The 16,826-nt window shown below is 33.5% G+C and overlaps 1 protein-coding gene across 2 annotated transcripts in view; it reads left to right on the forward strand.

Moving 5' to 3' along the window:
- LOC149554559 (Nucleic acid-binding, OB-fold-like protein) overlaps positions 1-4,852 on the forward strand; it is a 159,987-nt gene extending 155,135 nt beyond the window's left edge. For both annotated transcript variants that reach the window (XM_089828603.1, XM_089828604.1), the window contains 2 exons: positions 3,856-3,937; positions 4,559-4,852. In XM_089828603.1, the coding sequence (XP_089684729.1) occupies positions 3,856-3,937; positions 4,559-4,647 (171 nt within the window). In that variant the 3' untranslated portion in view covers positions 4,648-4,852. The remainder of the gene's footprint in view (positions 1-3,855; positions 3,938-4,558) is intronic.
- Positions 4,853-16,826: the final 11,974 nt, after the last annotated feature.

The following is a 16,826-nucleotide window of genomic DNA, read 5'->3' on the forward strand; positions in this document are numbered from 1 at the left end:
AGGTTGATCCAGCCAACTCTTTGCAATCACATTCAAACACGTCTTCTTATTCAGATTGAAATGCTTTGAGCACCTTCCTTAGAGATCTTTGTAAATTCTTCTCTCACCGGCAACCTGAATGAAATGGAGATAGATATAGGATCTAGTTTAGCCACGACATTACCTCCTGAGGTCTTTCAATTCTCTAGAACTCTAGTCATATGCCTTGATACATTCCAAAAGTAGTTCAGTGCGCTGGACTGCCATTGGATGTCCTCCTGCATGAGCCAGTCCGCTGTCCAATGTTCGTTGTGCTAAAGGTGATCTATCTTCTTTGCTCATCACTTGCCAAAAATCTGCACTATCCACATGTCCCATCTTTGTATCTGATATCTCGGGAAGTGTGCTTGTTAATATTGCAGGAGGCTCTTTACCTTGGAAATTGTACTTCATTGTATTGCTTACCAAGCTCCTTGTTCAATGCTCTTTTGACTTCGTATTCTCAAACCATTAACCCCATCTTCTTGAGATTATTACAAAATATTATCAAACCTTCATTTTGTGCACATACTCTAAAAATTCTATCAAACATTTTGTATGTGTGATTGAATTATTACTGCCATAAACATCTCGCTTATGCAGATATATTGGGGTAACTTGTAGTCTAGGACGATGAAGATTGACATTGGACTTCATAAGAATCTGTTCTTACACTTGCGGCTGTGTTTCTCTTGCGAAATGCACCCAATTTCTGCAATTATTGTGATCACACTCTGATGAGGAATTTTGTTAAACAATCCACAATCGTACTTTTCTCAGTGTTTACTATTGATTGAAGCTCCTACTTGGCTGACTCTTCACAAACTACTTTGCAAATAAAAGATTATGTGAAAATGACAGGGCACGTGGAAGATGGCACTACACCTGTAGTATGCAATATTACTTGATACACCATTCCTCATCTTTACTCTGTTTTTGAAAGCTATACATTGTCAGGCTTTGATGGATTCGTATTACCTTCCCAACTGAGATGTCAAGATGCCATGGAGATGAACTATTTGCAGATTTAGAAACTCAATCTATTGGGTTAAAAGGGTTCACATGCCGTAATTACTAATGAGACCGCATTTACAACAGTTAACTTACCGCTTCTTCACATTGTGCATACATTCCCTTTGTCTATTGGCGAGTAGGAGGATAGAAACAAGCTTGTGAATCCAGCACTTCAAATGGCATTCGATGACTTTTTAACTCTTCTACATGGCCTTGATCGCTCATGCCTCCACAATTGGACATCCTAAAACCAGCTGTATGCCCAAATGAATGTAGAGCACTTTGTTAAACAGTTCACGTGCCTTGCTATGTGTTCATCATCAGTCGTTGTTAGATTCAATTTTTACACCTACCCCCTGTATTGGCTAGAGAGCATTTAGTCAAATAGTTCATGTGTTTTGCCTAGCTTAAGCTGGCCGAGCTATATTGTTCCTCTGATGAGGTATTCTGTCAGACAGCTTACGTGCATTGTAATTCCTCAACTCTACCAATATGATCTTGATGTGCAATTGAATAGAAGAAAATGGCTTTGCACCTTTGCTTTTACATTAAAAACTAATGATAATGACCAACACTTGAGGTTTTTGAAAAGAAGAACTATTCAGATGGAATGTGATCCTCCTCACACCGTGCGTAACATGAGCTAGGAGGGGCAGGCTAGAGCCATTCAATCAAACAATTGGAACATTGTTTATGCTTCCCAGTTTTGCAAATGTCCAATGTGGCATTTTACTAAACATGTCATAAACATTCTGAACACTATCTCAACAAACACGTTTTCTGCATGTCGCACCACTATTGCATTTCATGAGACACACTTTTGTGTTGTACATTCCATGCTTGCACTTGTTGTCCAATGAGGATGAATTAAGAGTTTTGTCAAACTGTTCAAATGCCTTGTCTGGCTTTAGAAACCACACCTTCCCAACACTATTATGTCGTGTATTTCAAGTTTGAAACCCTGCATCTTTCTGAGAACATTAGACAGTGAACATCTCATGAGAAGTTTCCTTGACCCGGCTTGGAGTGGAAAGAACGTTTGATTCAAGATGACAGTCTGCAACTATGAACACAATTTTCACATTTGGCATTTCAGAGGTAGTTATATAGATTTGGGGTTCATGTTTAGATTAGGGAAGAAATTTTTAGATGAAGTTCGGATCCAAACTCAAACCTCTTAACTTTAACCTTTGAAAAGGTTTTAGTATGTAGAGAGAGAGAGAGAGAGAGAGAGAGAGAGAGAGAGAGATTCACATCTTAAATTTGCTCTCACTTAGAATTTAGCTTGGTTTTAACCGCTTGGGTAATTATCAAGGTAACACCTAGTTAACATATGTGGTGTTATTGTCTATGTGTATCTTCTTATGGTTGTTGATTATATTGTTCACATGCTTGAGGTTTACTAAGGTTGATAACCCCCCCACTCTCAGTTATCTTGGTGGACTTTATTTTCTAGCATAACCCTCAAGTGTGATTATGAAAAATTGTTAACTTTATAATAAGCCATTTAATAATTTAATATTAATTTGGCCACTAAAAATATAATACTTCCAAAATACTCATCATTTAAATATACCATCTAAAATAGGAGTCACACCTATTATTTATCCATGTGATTAAATGCACTTTCCAAAAATAGAAAGGGTCCATCTCAATCAACACCTAACTTACCACAATTAGTAAGTACACAAATCTAAGCCAAAATAAAGTCCAATCTGAGCCAAACAAAGACCAACCTATAGCTTACTGAATTGTGGAGAAGTCAAGACCCTCCAAAGCAAAGCCATTGCCTCAGAAGACCCTCTATTCACAATAATTAGCCTACAAGGATCACAATAATAGGCTGATCTCTCTAACCCCTATCTATGCCAGCAAAAATGGGGACGTTACAGGTTTATTGTTCATAATGTAGAAATAGGACAAAACAGTCTCTATAATGATCATTATTTTCAGATATTAGCCTTCATGTTGTGCTAGATAACTGGATTAGCCTCAATGAGACTATGAGAGAATAAACTAACTGCTTTGACTAACTTAACTTATTCAATTGTGGATCATTACAAAGAAACATAATCTTCAAAGTTTGTATAAGTAGGAACTTTATTCATTCACACAAAAGATCAATTTCATCTTCCAGATGACAAGAAAATCATGTTTTGCAGAGTCTGTCTTGGAAAGAAAAGTGATACTTATTGCAACCGGGGACCCATTCCTTTGCACCCTTATTAAGGTCATGACTTGTTCTTGGGTGCATTGCTTGTTATATCTTGTTTAATTTCTAGATTTTATTTACCTTTTATTAAGGTATACAATGTGCCAACCTCATACATGTGCACTCAGATTTCAGAATTACAGACCTGATGACTGCAACCGCAACTCCAGTGGTTTCCTGCCCTAGGAAACTCATTGTTCTGTGGTGTGTTTCTGCAAGTTTTTTATGGTGCATGTAAGAAATGATTTAGAGAGGCTGTTCTTTTATTTCTGGGTAATGATAATACGTTCTTTGAAGTTGGCAATTCTTATAGAAGTATTTAACTATTGAAATAAATAATCATTTAAAGTGCAAACAATCTCAAAGTCGTGATCTTTTGTAGCTAATTTTCTTTTTCCGCTCTGATTTTCTGACAGGGTATGAGTTAGCTATTAGGAAATGGCAATTATGATGAGTATATTTATAGCTCTACTAGTAGGAACCTGCTTATTTGGGAAGTAAGATAACGGCATCTTTCTCAATACCAAATGCAATGCGGTATTTATATTTCCTTACCCTTTCTGAACTAGCTGTTTATGTGGAAATATTGGATCCTTAATCTTAAACGCTAGCATTCTCTTGGGGATGCACGTGCATATTATCTCTCCACGGCAAAGGATGAGCTGGGGGTTGTATCTGCTGAAAGCATTTCAGGTAAGATACAAATTGCTTTGTTATATGTGTCTTCGCGATCAATAAATAAAAAGTTTCAAATTGGTTAGTATCCTCTGCCTGTTTCCGACATTTATCTTCTCTTTGTAGAATTGAGCTGTTCTTGTTTAGCCTAGCAGAGAATATTTCCAAAGAAACTCTTTTTGCATGGTCTAGTTCCTTATTTAACATGTCCAGAAGAGAAAATAATTTTGTTCCCATTCTGAACCATTCATGCATTTCTTGAAGCTGTCTATCAAGTTTAGATTTGTAGAAAATTCTGTTTTGTCCTTGGGCTTGTTATGATGTTACCAGAAAAATTGGATCATATTATAATTTCTGTTTGCTTTGTAATATATACTGGCAGTAAGGATCTCTTGTGCATACAGCATCTTTAATAACATAGGTTCTCAATTGAACATGCCGTTCATCAGATATAATGTTGGTTACATTTATTTTTTCTGGACACTCTTGTCTAGAGATTTGTCTCACAAGTAGCCAGATGTGACTTAATCGGTCACCCCTGCTCTTTATGTATAGATAAGAAAGAATTCTTGACTTCTTGTTTGTACTCAGAATATCATTCCTTTAAAACTACCAAAAACTTTCTCTGAAATGTTTCAGGTACGACAATGGTTCCACTGAGCCTTACAGAGATGCAGTGCCCTTTGACAGGTCAAATAGAGCGGCGAAAGGTTGCTAAGGTAGTCTGATTTGTAACAAGGATTTGCATTCCTATATACAATTAAGTAGATTTGTTATTTTATCCAGTTCTATACCTTTGTATCCATGTAAGCCCGCGCTCGTTTTAGTATGAGAGGATTGATATTTGATTGTTGTATGCTACACATTTGAAGTCTAGATTGTTCAAATTCTTAATTTTGGAGTTGAAATAAATTGAGACATGAGTTTAGGATCTGGCTTTTGGCAGTTAATATTGTTTATTTAGTTATGTATTTATGTTGATATCATGTCTCTTAAAGTTGGCATATGGCATGAGATGAGTGTGATCAATTCATGGTATACAACTAGAAAATGGAACGAAAGCTGTGTACAGTCTTGTACTACTCTGGCAGGATATTATTGTGTTTGCTCTGTGTCATTTATTAGCCGATAGGCTTTTACATGGGGGCAAACGCCGCCGGAAAAACTCACGCAGTTGGAAAAATCAGATGCTAAATATTTTAGTCCAGACAAAACAGATAGCAAATAATTAAAGAACATAACAATAAATAAATAATAATAAAGGATGGCGAACATGGTAATAAAGGAAATTTTGTTATATCTAAATGAAGCCCGTCAGGCAAGGGCTATCCACTCATATATTAAAAAGTGTTTTTATTTTTTATTTTAATAATTCCTTAAAGTTAGTATAATTATTTATTTTCTAAATGAATATCTGGTAATATTTTTTTTTAATCTTAAACATATTTTACGTTAACTATTTATCTTGTTAATATTTTACTATATTATATCAATAAAGTAATAAATATAATATATTTATAATTAAATATATATATAATGTTTTATATTTTTTGTAATAATTTATGTTCAAATATTTTATATTAATTTGTTGTTTTAATGATAATTATATTATAATAAAATGTTTGAAAAGGTATACCATTAACTTTTTAAAATACATAAATAGTACATATTAGGTTTTCAGTTTTCATTACAATTAGATTGTATAATGTAGATTTCAATTATATTTGCATAATTAGATTTTGTGTTTGGCTTCTAAATTATTTGAGTGGACATATCATATTCAATGAATTCAATCATAGATTAAAATTGAAATGTCTGGAAACAATGGGAAATGCTTATTAAAGGAATGATCATTTTGGTAAGACTTTATCTATGTAGTTTGTAGCTTTTGGCCTCAACCTAGAATGACTATAAATACAATTCATATAGAAGAGCTTTCGCTCCATGATACTTTTGAGTATGTATGTTCCATAGAGGTTCAATGTAAAGCTATGATTTATATGTAAGACGTTGATTGGACAGCAATCATGATTTCGAATAAATGTCATTCATTTATTATTTGAATGATTCAAGGTTTTTTTTAACTTATTAAATTTGTTAATAATGCTACCTAGTGTTACAAGTGGTTTCTAAGTTAAAAAGTAGTTTAGATATATTTCATTTAAAAATTTTTAAAAATTAGGCAAGAGCCTACAACAAAACGGTAATTTGTGAGCCTTTCATGTGGGAGGTCTTGGGTTCAAATTTGTTTAACACGTAAAAATAATTAATTAGAAGAAATAACAAAAATTAATCTAGGCTTCGACTGTTTGCCAATCAAATTTATTTTTTTTAAATAATGCTAAAAAATAGATTTTAAATGTTTTCTCACAAGTCAAATTTTTATTTTTATTTTTAATTTCCAAATTTAAAACTTTATTACATTTAATTTAAAAAATTAAAATAACAAAATAATGATTTAATATATTACAAATTTATAGTATTATTGTTTTATAATTAAAATAACAAAACTACATACAATTTGACAAACTCAAGAAACATCTTTAAAAATTATATTGAGATAATTTAAGTTTTTTGTGTTGAAAAAATATGTTTCCATATGACTAAATATAACTATTTTTTTTCAAAATACTTAACTTACACAATATAATATCCTATCGGCTTAACCTTGCAACAAAATGCAAGCGCTAGTGTTAGAATTTTGCATGTTGTGAAAAACACAATCAAGGTAGTTCGAATGTCCATGAAATTTGGATATTTATTTGGGGTTCCGTTAAATTGGGTTTGATATCTATAACTTTGGTGAACCAATAGTAATTGGTCCAACTACAACTGTGTACCCAACTGGAAAAATCTTCCGGTTTTATTTTTAGATTAATGATGGTGTAAGCCAAATTATTGGGTAGCCACCAAGCAAGACCTCTCATCGAACATTGTATTTATTTAGTGGTTGCATAAGTTTTAACACAAGAACTCAAGAAAAGACAGGGATGCAGCATGAGGTTCCTAATGTTGCTCCATACAGTGTCAGGAGATAAGCATCTAGAAATCCTGATCTGCATGCCCGTAATAAGCATGGCAGCTGGCATAGTAATCAAGCCATCAATTGTCTTTATTGCTCAAATAGGTTTATCACAATTGAGTACATCATATTATATTTTAAGAAAGTGATTCTATTTATTTTCATTGTAGAATTGGTGTTGATGGTTTTTGCTAAAATTCAAAGAAACTTGCCAAGTCTTTAAGTAGCAAACACAAGATAGCTAGAGAGCTAGCAAAAACACTTTATCACAAATAGCCCCAAAGTTGAATTATCTATTCCTTTATGAGATTGTCTTGGTAGAGGTTGTGGCTTTTCCTATATAAGTGCTAGTAATCTGTTGATTGCTAAGCTATTTAAGAATATTAGAAAACATGGAGTTGTGTCTTTGGCCAAAAATGGCAATAAAGAAGAGCACAAGTATGATGGTTGAATAGGTGGGTTATTCAAATAAGAGAGTGCCCAAGCATCAACAAGGAAATTAAAAAGTACGTTCAAGGGAAATTCAAGGAAAGCACGTGGACAAGGCATCTTGGGAGGGAAAAGGAGTATTACATCGAACATTTTAATCCTACATATGATCATACTCAAAAGAACTACCTAAGAATGAAAATCTAATGGAAATCGTAATTGTTAATTGTCCTAATAAGAACTAGTTCACATTAGCCTCGATATAAAAATGGAAGATAAATTATACCTAAATAAGAGAGGTTAGCTAGAAGATGTTGCTATTGCATTGAACAAGTGGTGAAGAGATAATGGCATTACATCATGGAGTGTTCCACCTACAAGAATATTTGGATCAAATTATATTTATACACTAAAGGCAAACACCTTGAATAAGTTGCTTGAAGAAGAAAAGATAAATAAGTGTTGTAGATTTCTTAACAAAGATACAGAGCAAAAGATCCAAATTGTAGATGGAAAAATAAATCTATTTGGTGGGGATCTTTTCTTTTGGGTGTCGCTTTTTCGTTTGTTGGCTATCCATGTGTCACATAGGCTATTTGGCCTTTTGGATGTTATTGAAAACATTCATCAAGCTTTAATGATCAAATGAAATAAAAATGTGACCAACATAAGAGACAAAGCTTGCCTCTCTCCTTTGGACTTTGCTTAGTCAAAGGGAGTTTTTACACTTAAATTCCACAACAATCCTAGGTTTTGGAACATGTTTAGAAGGACGAGAACACCACAAACAAAGTAAATTTGTTATCAATTATTTTACAATTATCTGTTTATCTAACTAAGTCTTAAATCTGTTACGCTTAATTATTTTACACACCTAAAATACACTTTTTATTAGTAATTTTAAACATCAATTTCTTCTATATCAACACATTGATTAATTCATCCAATTATCTATGTTATCATATTTTTTTAATTAATTAATAATTTTTTCAAATGTTAAATACTTCAGTTCTCATCTTTACCCTCTTAACATCATTTTAGAATTAGTTAATTATTAATTTTCAAATCTATACACATTGTTAGGATTAGAGAGATATAAATAACAATGTCATACAAATATAACCAATATCAAAAAAGGAATAAAACACACATAAGTGAATAGAAGACACAACTATATAACGTGATTCACCCAATCCTTGGGCTATGTCTACCAAACAACGAGTGTAATATTATTATCTAGTGATTTCAACCTGATTTTAATTTGCAATAGCTTGCAACTCAATACCGCTACAAGAAGCTACTAAATCATCAACCATGAAATCTTTAACCCTAAGCCATTTTATAAAAGACATATGCCACTTACAAAATTAGGGCTAAAATATGTCATCCAATAGAAAAATAACTCTCTAATGCCTTTTATAATAATACTCTTGGACCTTGCAATGGGTGTTGCCCCTTGACCCCACAAGGGGTATTTCCTCATGACCCATAACATGGGGGCATTGCTTGCAAACCCTCATAGAAGAAATCTTGGGGGGAAACCGCATTGAAGGAAATGAGAAAATTTAACATTTGAGCCTAATTGGCTTCACATAACAACAATCTCCCACTTGGAGAGTGATCGGACTCCACAACAATAACCTCCCCCTTAGAGACCGATCATAGCATTGGTAAATGTGTAGCTCCTATTGGAATGTAATCTCGCCCTAAACTTTGTTGTTCTATTTATTATGTCTGTTCTAGAAGACCAATCAAAGTAAAAGAGAAGTTCAACTTCTTCCTTGACACTGCCTTTGTAAACATATGTGTTGGATTGTCATTTGTATGGATCTTTTCTAACTTTAACCATCCATCATCCAAAATTAATCATATGAAATGGTACTGCAATTATATGTATATTGTCTTTAAATGTAAAATAAAATTCTTGGCAAGATGAATGACACTCCGCTTATCTATATATAGATAATTTCCTGTCCATGGATGTCCCAACTCTTCTATGAAAAATTGAAGCCATATCATCTCCTTGACTACCTCTGTAGCAACAACATACTTTACCTCTGTGGTGGATAAAGCATTCATCTTCTGTAACCAAGAAATCCAACTCACCGGTGTCCCACCAACAGTAAATACATATCATGTAGTACTCCACTTGATATCTAGATCCCCTGCCAAATTTGAGTCAACATAGCCTTGTAAATTTATAATAGAGCCCCCAATATGTAAACATTTATTAAATGTACCTCTCAAGTATTTGAGAATCCATTTGACTACATTCCAATGCTCAAGATGACTCATATACCTATTATCAATTCCCACAATATGTGCAATATCTAGTCCAATATACACCACGACATACATTAAACTACCTAGAACTAAAGCATAAGGTTCCTTGGACATTTTATCCTTCTCTTCTCATGTCTTTGGACACATTTTCTTTGTCAATGTCAATGACTAGGCAAAGGTGTGCTGACAACTTTGGCATTCTACATATAGAAATGCTACAACACCTTAGTATAATTACCCTGAGATGATGCTAATTTTTTGTCCTTCCTATCTCTACAAATTTGTATACCAAGAATTTGTTTTGCTTCCCCCAAATTTTTCATAGCAAATGAAGTGTTAATTGTTGTTTCAATCCCTTAATGAGATCCATGTTAGACCCAGCTACAAGCATATCATCAACATATAAAACATAAAATAATGTAGTTGTCATCATCTAACCACTTAAACTAAACACAATTATTTGAATGACATCGAGTGTATCAATTCTCATTCATAAAACTGCCAAATTTAAGATACCATTGTCGAGGTGCTTTCTTCAAGCTATATAAACTTTTCTTCAATCTGTACACTAAATTCTCCTTACCTTTGACCTCAAATCCCTATGGTTGTTCAATATATATTTCTTCATTTAAATCACCATGAAGAAAAGTTGTTTTAACATCAAGTTATTCCAAATGCAAATCTGTAGTATCCACAATACTTAGAACAATGTGAATAGAAGTCATTTTAACATCTAGAGAAAAGATCTCATCAAAATCAATACCCTTTTTTGTGCAAATCCTTTTACAACTAGCCTAACTTTAAATCTTTTATTACCTCCATCCTCTTATTTTTAGTTTGTAAACCCATTTAATTTGCAAAGCCCTTTTACCTACAAGTAATTTACATAAACCCAAAGTCTAATTTTTTAGCAAGGAGTCCATTTTTTTTGTCATTGTACTCTCATTGAGTCTTTGTATCCACTTGCACAGCTCCATCATATCCTCTCTCTTTACTTCTTGTTTTGCTTGTTTATGTTTTGTTTTGTTGTACTTGAACACTATTTGGTGGTTCAGCTGCCTTCTAGCCCTTGTTTGTATTCTTAGTCTCTTAGACCCATTTGTGGTCTCCTGTTGGACATTAATAAATTATCTTATTTTGCTTCGCCAACATTTGTTAATAAAATATAGTATAAAAAGGGAGAAAATCATACAAAATTAGGGCTAGAATTTGTTATCCAATAGAAAATAAACTCCTGATACCATTAAATAGGAAATTCATTTTTGCCTTGGGGGCGCTAGCCCTTGACCACCTATTGTATCGCGATAAGGAGTGTGACCCCAAGACCCCACCATAAGCGTTGCCCTTGGACCTCGTAAGGGGTGTTGCCCCTTAATTCCTATCATGTGGGCCTACCCTCATTCCTCAATAAACGAAATTCAGGGGAAAACCTCAACGAAGGAAGTTTGAAAAATTAACCTCTTACTTTGATTAGGCTCTACATAACAACTTATGTAATTAATTAATTATGAAGTAAGTGAATAACTATTCTCTTATGTATTCCACAAGTAAATTTATCACACATAATTAATTAATTTTTTATGCAATTTATAAATTAAAATTCATGTAGCAATAATCAATTTTTTTCACATGCAAACATCAAATCTCATCCACTACTATCCATGCAAGATTCCTCTTATGAAGAATACACATCGTTAATTAGAATAAGCAAATAAATTAAGTTAGACAAAGATCATGTAAATTGTCATGGTTTGATGCCTTCTAACAGTAAGTATGACATGTGCATGCCCTTCTCCCTTATTTATCCCTTTCATGGCATTTTTTCTCCTATCCCATTTTTCAGTCCTCTTCTTCCATCTAGTATCCTCTTTCAACTTAGGTTGGTTTTGCTCCTTTCTATTATTTTATTTTTGGCTTATTCATGGATGACAATCTTTTTGGTTTATGTTGATCCTTATTTTAATTTGATCTTCTCAGTGGGCTATTGTAGCCTTGATACTATTTTTCATCTCTTTGGGAAATATTACAAGGTTGAAGTATCTCTGTAGGATGCATTTTTTTCCATGTTGTTTCCTTCTTTTTGTTGTTAAGCACTTCTTTACTACTTTTTTTTCAATAGGTTTATTATCACATCTATTGCTCCCTTTTATATGGCTCTTTTGTTAATATCTCTCCTCTCTTATTGCTCACAATGAGTTGAAATCTTTCAAACATATAAAAACAACATTAAAATTTGGTATCTCAAAATCAGTTATTTTTTAAACTCCAATCTAAATGAACTCATTTCTTTGGGCTATTGTAGCCTTCATAATATTTTACGTCACATAATGAAAGAGATTATGTGGCTACAATATTCCAAAGAAAATAATTAATTATGTTTTAAGTTAATCTATTCTTGAATTTCTCATATGATTTGTAACTTGGGTTTAAATTATGTTTGTCGAATCAAGGTATGAGGCTCTAATATTTTTCATGCACATTAAGGCTCAAGTCTTTAACTATTACTCAATACAACTTTATATATCATATAGAATTGTTTAATTTTTAATTTTAATTTGTACTTATTAAATTTTTTTTAAAGGTGTCTAACATTAATCTAAGCCAAAAGATGAGATAGTGGGAGGACATAATGTATCACCGACAAAAGGATAACCATACAAGGATATGAATCTAGAATGATGAAATTAAAACAGATTTGTAAGGGAAGGTTTGCCTCCTTAAAGCCCCCATTTAAAAAGGGGCAAATGTATCTCATACGATTCAACTCATTTCTAGAATCAGTGATCAAAACACAAATAAACTATATTCATGCAAGGGAAGGTATATTTTTTCAAAGTCCCCTTTTAAAACATAGGCAATTGTATTTATCACAGTTATTAAGATGCTCATGTCTGAGGCTAAACCGAGGGTTTTCTTCCCCATTCTTTTTCCCTCACTACTTGCACTTTGAATGGGGCAAAAACAAAAACATATATGTAATATTTTTTAAAAATTAATTAAATTATTTTGGCAATAGTTTTTTACCGACCTAGAAAAAAGATCATGTAAATTGATCTTTATTTTTCATTTTTTTCATCTTAAAAGTTATAAATATGTTTCTTATATTTGATTTTACAATATGGAGAGTTTTACAAGTTTATGTTGTTAGAATTTTGTACTAAATTTGATACATGTTTTTTGTCAAGTCACTTACATGGATTGGCCATTACATTTGCAAATAAATGCTTGTGTTTATTTGGCATTGACTGCCTAGATTGGTATGTGTGATAGTTTTCCTTTTGTTTCATTTTCTTGGGATTTAATTTAACTATAAGTTATATCTCACAATATAATTTTGAAATAATGATTGTTGTTGGTTATTTACCAAAGGACACAGTTATCCTTTATACAAAATGCATCATTGATCAAATTTCCAAAAAAAAAAATTAGATGGATTTTAACAAAATCTTCAACATTTATAATTCACAATCTACTTTGTAGTACAAAACAACAAAATTGAAAGAAAAAAAAATGTTTGGAGATTAGCCGCACCTTAAACTGTTAGAGTTTTAGGTGACTCTACAACACCCTCAAGATCGAATAAGAGACCAAGATAACCTCCACAAGAGATTGGCAAGACAATTGCATGAAGATGCAAGAATGCTATTATTGATAATGGACTTAATTGACATCCAATGGATTTGATTTAAAATGTACATAATAGGTCTCCTTATATAGGAGAGGTGATAAGTGACAAAGATAAGGAGAAGATAAGCTATCACCCACATAAGGTGGAATCACATGTCCACCAAAGGTGGATCATCCTCCATTATGCAATGAAGTATGTGCATTTATGAGGATGATAATGTGATAAGTACACTAAAGGTGGAATGAGATAACAACTATGACCACCTAGAGTGGAATTCTCCTACATCGTGTGTTTAATTGAGGTGCAAACTCCTAAGTGTCTCAAACACAAACTTCTATGCAATGCATTATCCTAAGTAAGCTTAAGTAAGTGTAATTAGTGAATATTTAATTACACCAACCCCCCCTAAGTACAACTTAGAGGAATGCGCTTAAACTCACAATACAAGATGGGTCCTAGCTACTAGGTCATTTTAGGTACCCATGTACAATATGCAAAGCAATACATGAAATGCAATCTCTCATAAAGTGGAGAAATAGAGAAAACCTAATGGGAAAACCCTCCTCAAAAAAGAGAGATGAAAAAAAAATGCATGGATGGATGGAGTACTCAAGACCCCCCAAAAATTGCATACATCATGTATATACAAAGAATGATCCCCCCATAGGAAGGAAATAAGGAGACATGATAGTCCCCCCATAATGAAGAAGCTCCAATGTAGATGAAGAGTACCTGCAAACAAGAGATAATCCAACACCTGCAAGAAACATGTCTCTTCTTAGGAAGAGATAAATACATCAAATGATGAGAAAGCCACTCCATGTAAAAAGTGAGGAAGGAGGAAGAAGGTCTCCATGTGTGCATCTTTGAAAACTGAATAGGCGTCTCCAAGTTCAAAGATTTCATCACACCATCCAACTAACCTATGAGATGTGACAAACCAAGTGAATATGAAGAGTTAGGAAATCCAATCTCCAAAGAAGGTGAAGAAGTATCTCGAAGAGAAACCTCCTCAGATGTATTAACCAAATCTGCATTATGAGACTCGTCTAAAAGAGCATCCAGGAATTCATCCTACACTACAAGATCTGATGCACAAAGATCATCCTGCTGAATAGTAGAGCTCGTGTCTAAAGAAGCAGGAGGTGGAGGAGTAGGAAGTTCAACACTTGTCTCAAGAACAAAATGATTCGAGTGCCCAATATTCTCCTCACATGAATTATTCACCCTTGATATAGGGTTGGGTACATCATGAATATCATCATCATTATCAACAAAATGTGAAAAAGAATACAAGCGTGATGTATGATCAACAACTCCCATAGCTATGGCATCTCTAGTCTCCATGTCCCTAATATAAACATAATCAAGAGTGAACTCAACAATTTTACTGTATGCCCCATGAGTAATTTGGTAAATAGAAAGGAGATTAGTAGTCAAGGATGGTACACAAAGAACATCATTAAATGTACCCTCTCTCATAGGAATAGAACCTTTCCCACAAACCTTCATGTATGTATTATTACCCATCAATATAGGTGGAGAAGTACTAGGCTCAATAGAAGAAAACATATCCATAGAAGATGCCATGTGATGTGATGCACCTGAATCAAGAAGCCATTTACCTTATTCAGGATGTGTGCAAGCAATGAGTGCTTGTCCTTTTCCTTTGGATGATGATGTCGATGTAGAAGCTACCTAATATTGAGAAGAAGGAGAAGACACTGATGAGGTCAACTAGATATTGTTCTTTTGAAGAATGTGAGTGAGCTCATCAATCTTCTTATGGAAACATTTATGCTCATCATGTCATAACTTTTTTGCAATAAGCACATTTATCTCTTTTTCTTCTAGATGTTTTGTCCCTTGAAGAGGACTTGGATTTAATATTATGTTCTAAAGGAGAGTCATCACCTTTTTCATGTTGCTTAGGATCCTTATGTTTTTTGTTTCCCTTTCCTTTGGGAGCCTTTGGAGAGGAGTCATTTACAACCAACGCTTGATACTTGGAAGGATTCAATTGACCCATGTGTGCTAAATTTGCTTGTTCCCTTATGAGCTGAGCTACAAATTCATCAAGAGAAGGTATTTTGTATGCACTACCAAGAGCATCCATAGTAGCATAGAATGTGGAAACAAAGATTGAATATTCAAGACCTAGCTTGGAAAGAATGGATAATATCAATTGCTCATCATCTTTAGTAATGCCACAATTAGAAAGCTCCAATCTAATGGAATTGAACTTAGAGAAAAAGTCTTGAATATTATCAAAATCACATGAATTTAGACCTATAAGCTTATTCTCCAATTTGAATTTTCTTATTCTATCAGGTTTACCAAATATTTTTTCTAGTGTTGTCCAAGCATCATGAGGATGTGTGCGGGATGCAATGTGATATAGAAAATCATGAGAGATGGTAGATCTAAGAGAGCCAAGTGCTTTATCTCTTTGATCAAACCATTTCCTTCTTTCTGCAACACCTATAGCCGGTTCGAGATCCTCAAGAATCATTCTAAGCAATCCAAAAATCATCAACTGATTAGAAACTGCTTGTTTCCATTCATGATAGTTATAGGAAGTGAGCAATATAACTTTTGAAAAATCCATAATGAACCCAAAGAATGATTGAAATCAACTGATAACTTCTTCAAATTACTGATTCAATTAAGAAAATTGAAATCCAAGCATTCATCAAGTGAAAATATAGCCAAAAAAGACCTATTTCTAAAAGTGATATGTCCACCCCAAAACAAAAAAATTGCTCAGAAAAAGGAGTTTGTATAAGGGAGATATCGCTGTTTGAAAATTGACTCTGAACTTATTTTTTCTAAATTGTCACTGTCACACCTTCAAAAATCAAATGGCTCTATATTTGGCCTCAGATGTCCAATTTGGATGAAACAAAATTTGATTTAGGATTTTTTAGACCTCCTCTATATGATGCCACCTGTGATTTGCACAGGCAAGCTCTAATTTTCACCTGCATTATAAGGTCACAAAATATGAATCCCGAAATCTCCTCCAAATTGTGATGTCCAAATTGCCAATACTGCACCAACAATAAGTCAAGCTAAGATTGCACTTCTTGAGAAGCGCTCTTCACACCATGAGAGCTCTAATACCATGTTAGAGTTTTAGGTGACTCTATGTAACACCCCCAGGATCAAATAAAAGACCAAGATAACTTCCACAAGAGATTGGCAAGACAATTGCATGAAGATGCAAGAATGCTATTATTGATAATGGACTTGATTGACATCCAATGGATTTGATTTAAAATGTACATAATAGGCCTCCTTATATAAGAGAGGCGATAAGAGAAATGATAAGGAGAAGATAAGCTATCACCCACATAAGGTGGAATCACAAGTCAACCAAAGGTGGATCATCCTCCATTATGCAATGAAGTATGTGTGATGATGAGGATGATAATGTGATAAGTACACTAAAGGTGGAAAGAGATAACAACTATGACCACCTAGAGTGGAATTCTCTTAAACCATGTGTTTAATTGAGGTGCAAACTCCTAAGTGTCTCAATCACA

Source organism: Cupressus sempervirens, chromosome 5, assembly GCF_028749045.1.
Source record: "Cupressus sempervirens isolate cs-2001-9-10 chromosome 5, ASM2874904v1, whole genome shotgun sequence".
NCBI classification, from domain to species: Eukaryota; Viridiplantae; Streptophyta; class Pinopsida; order Cupressales; family Cupressaceae; genus Cupressus; species Cupressus sempervirens.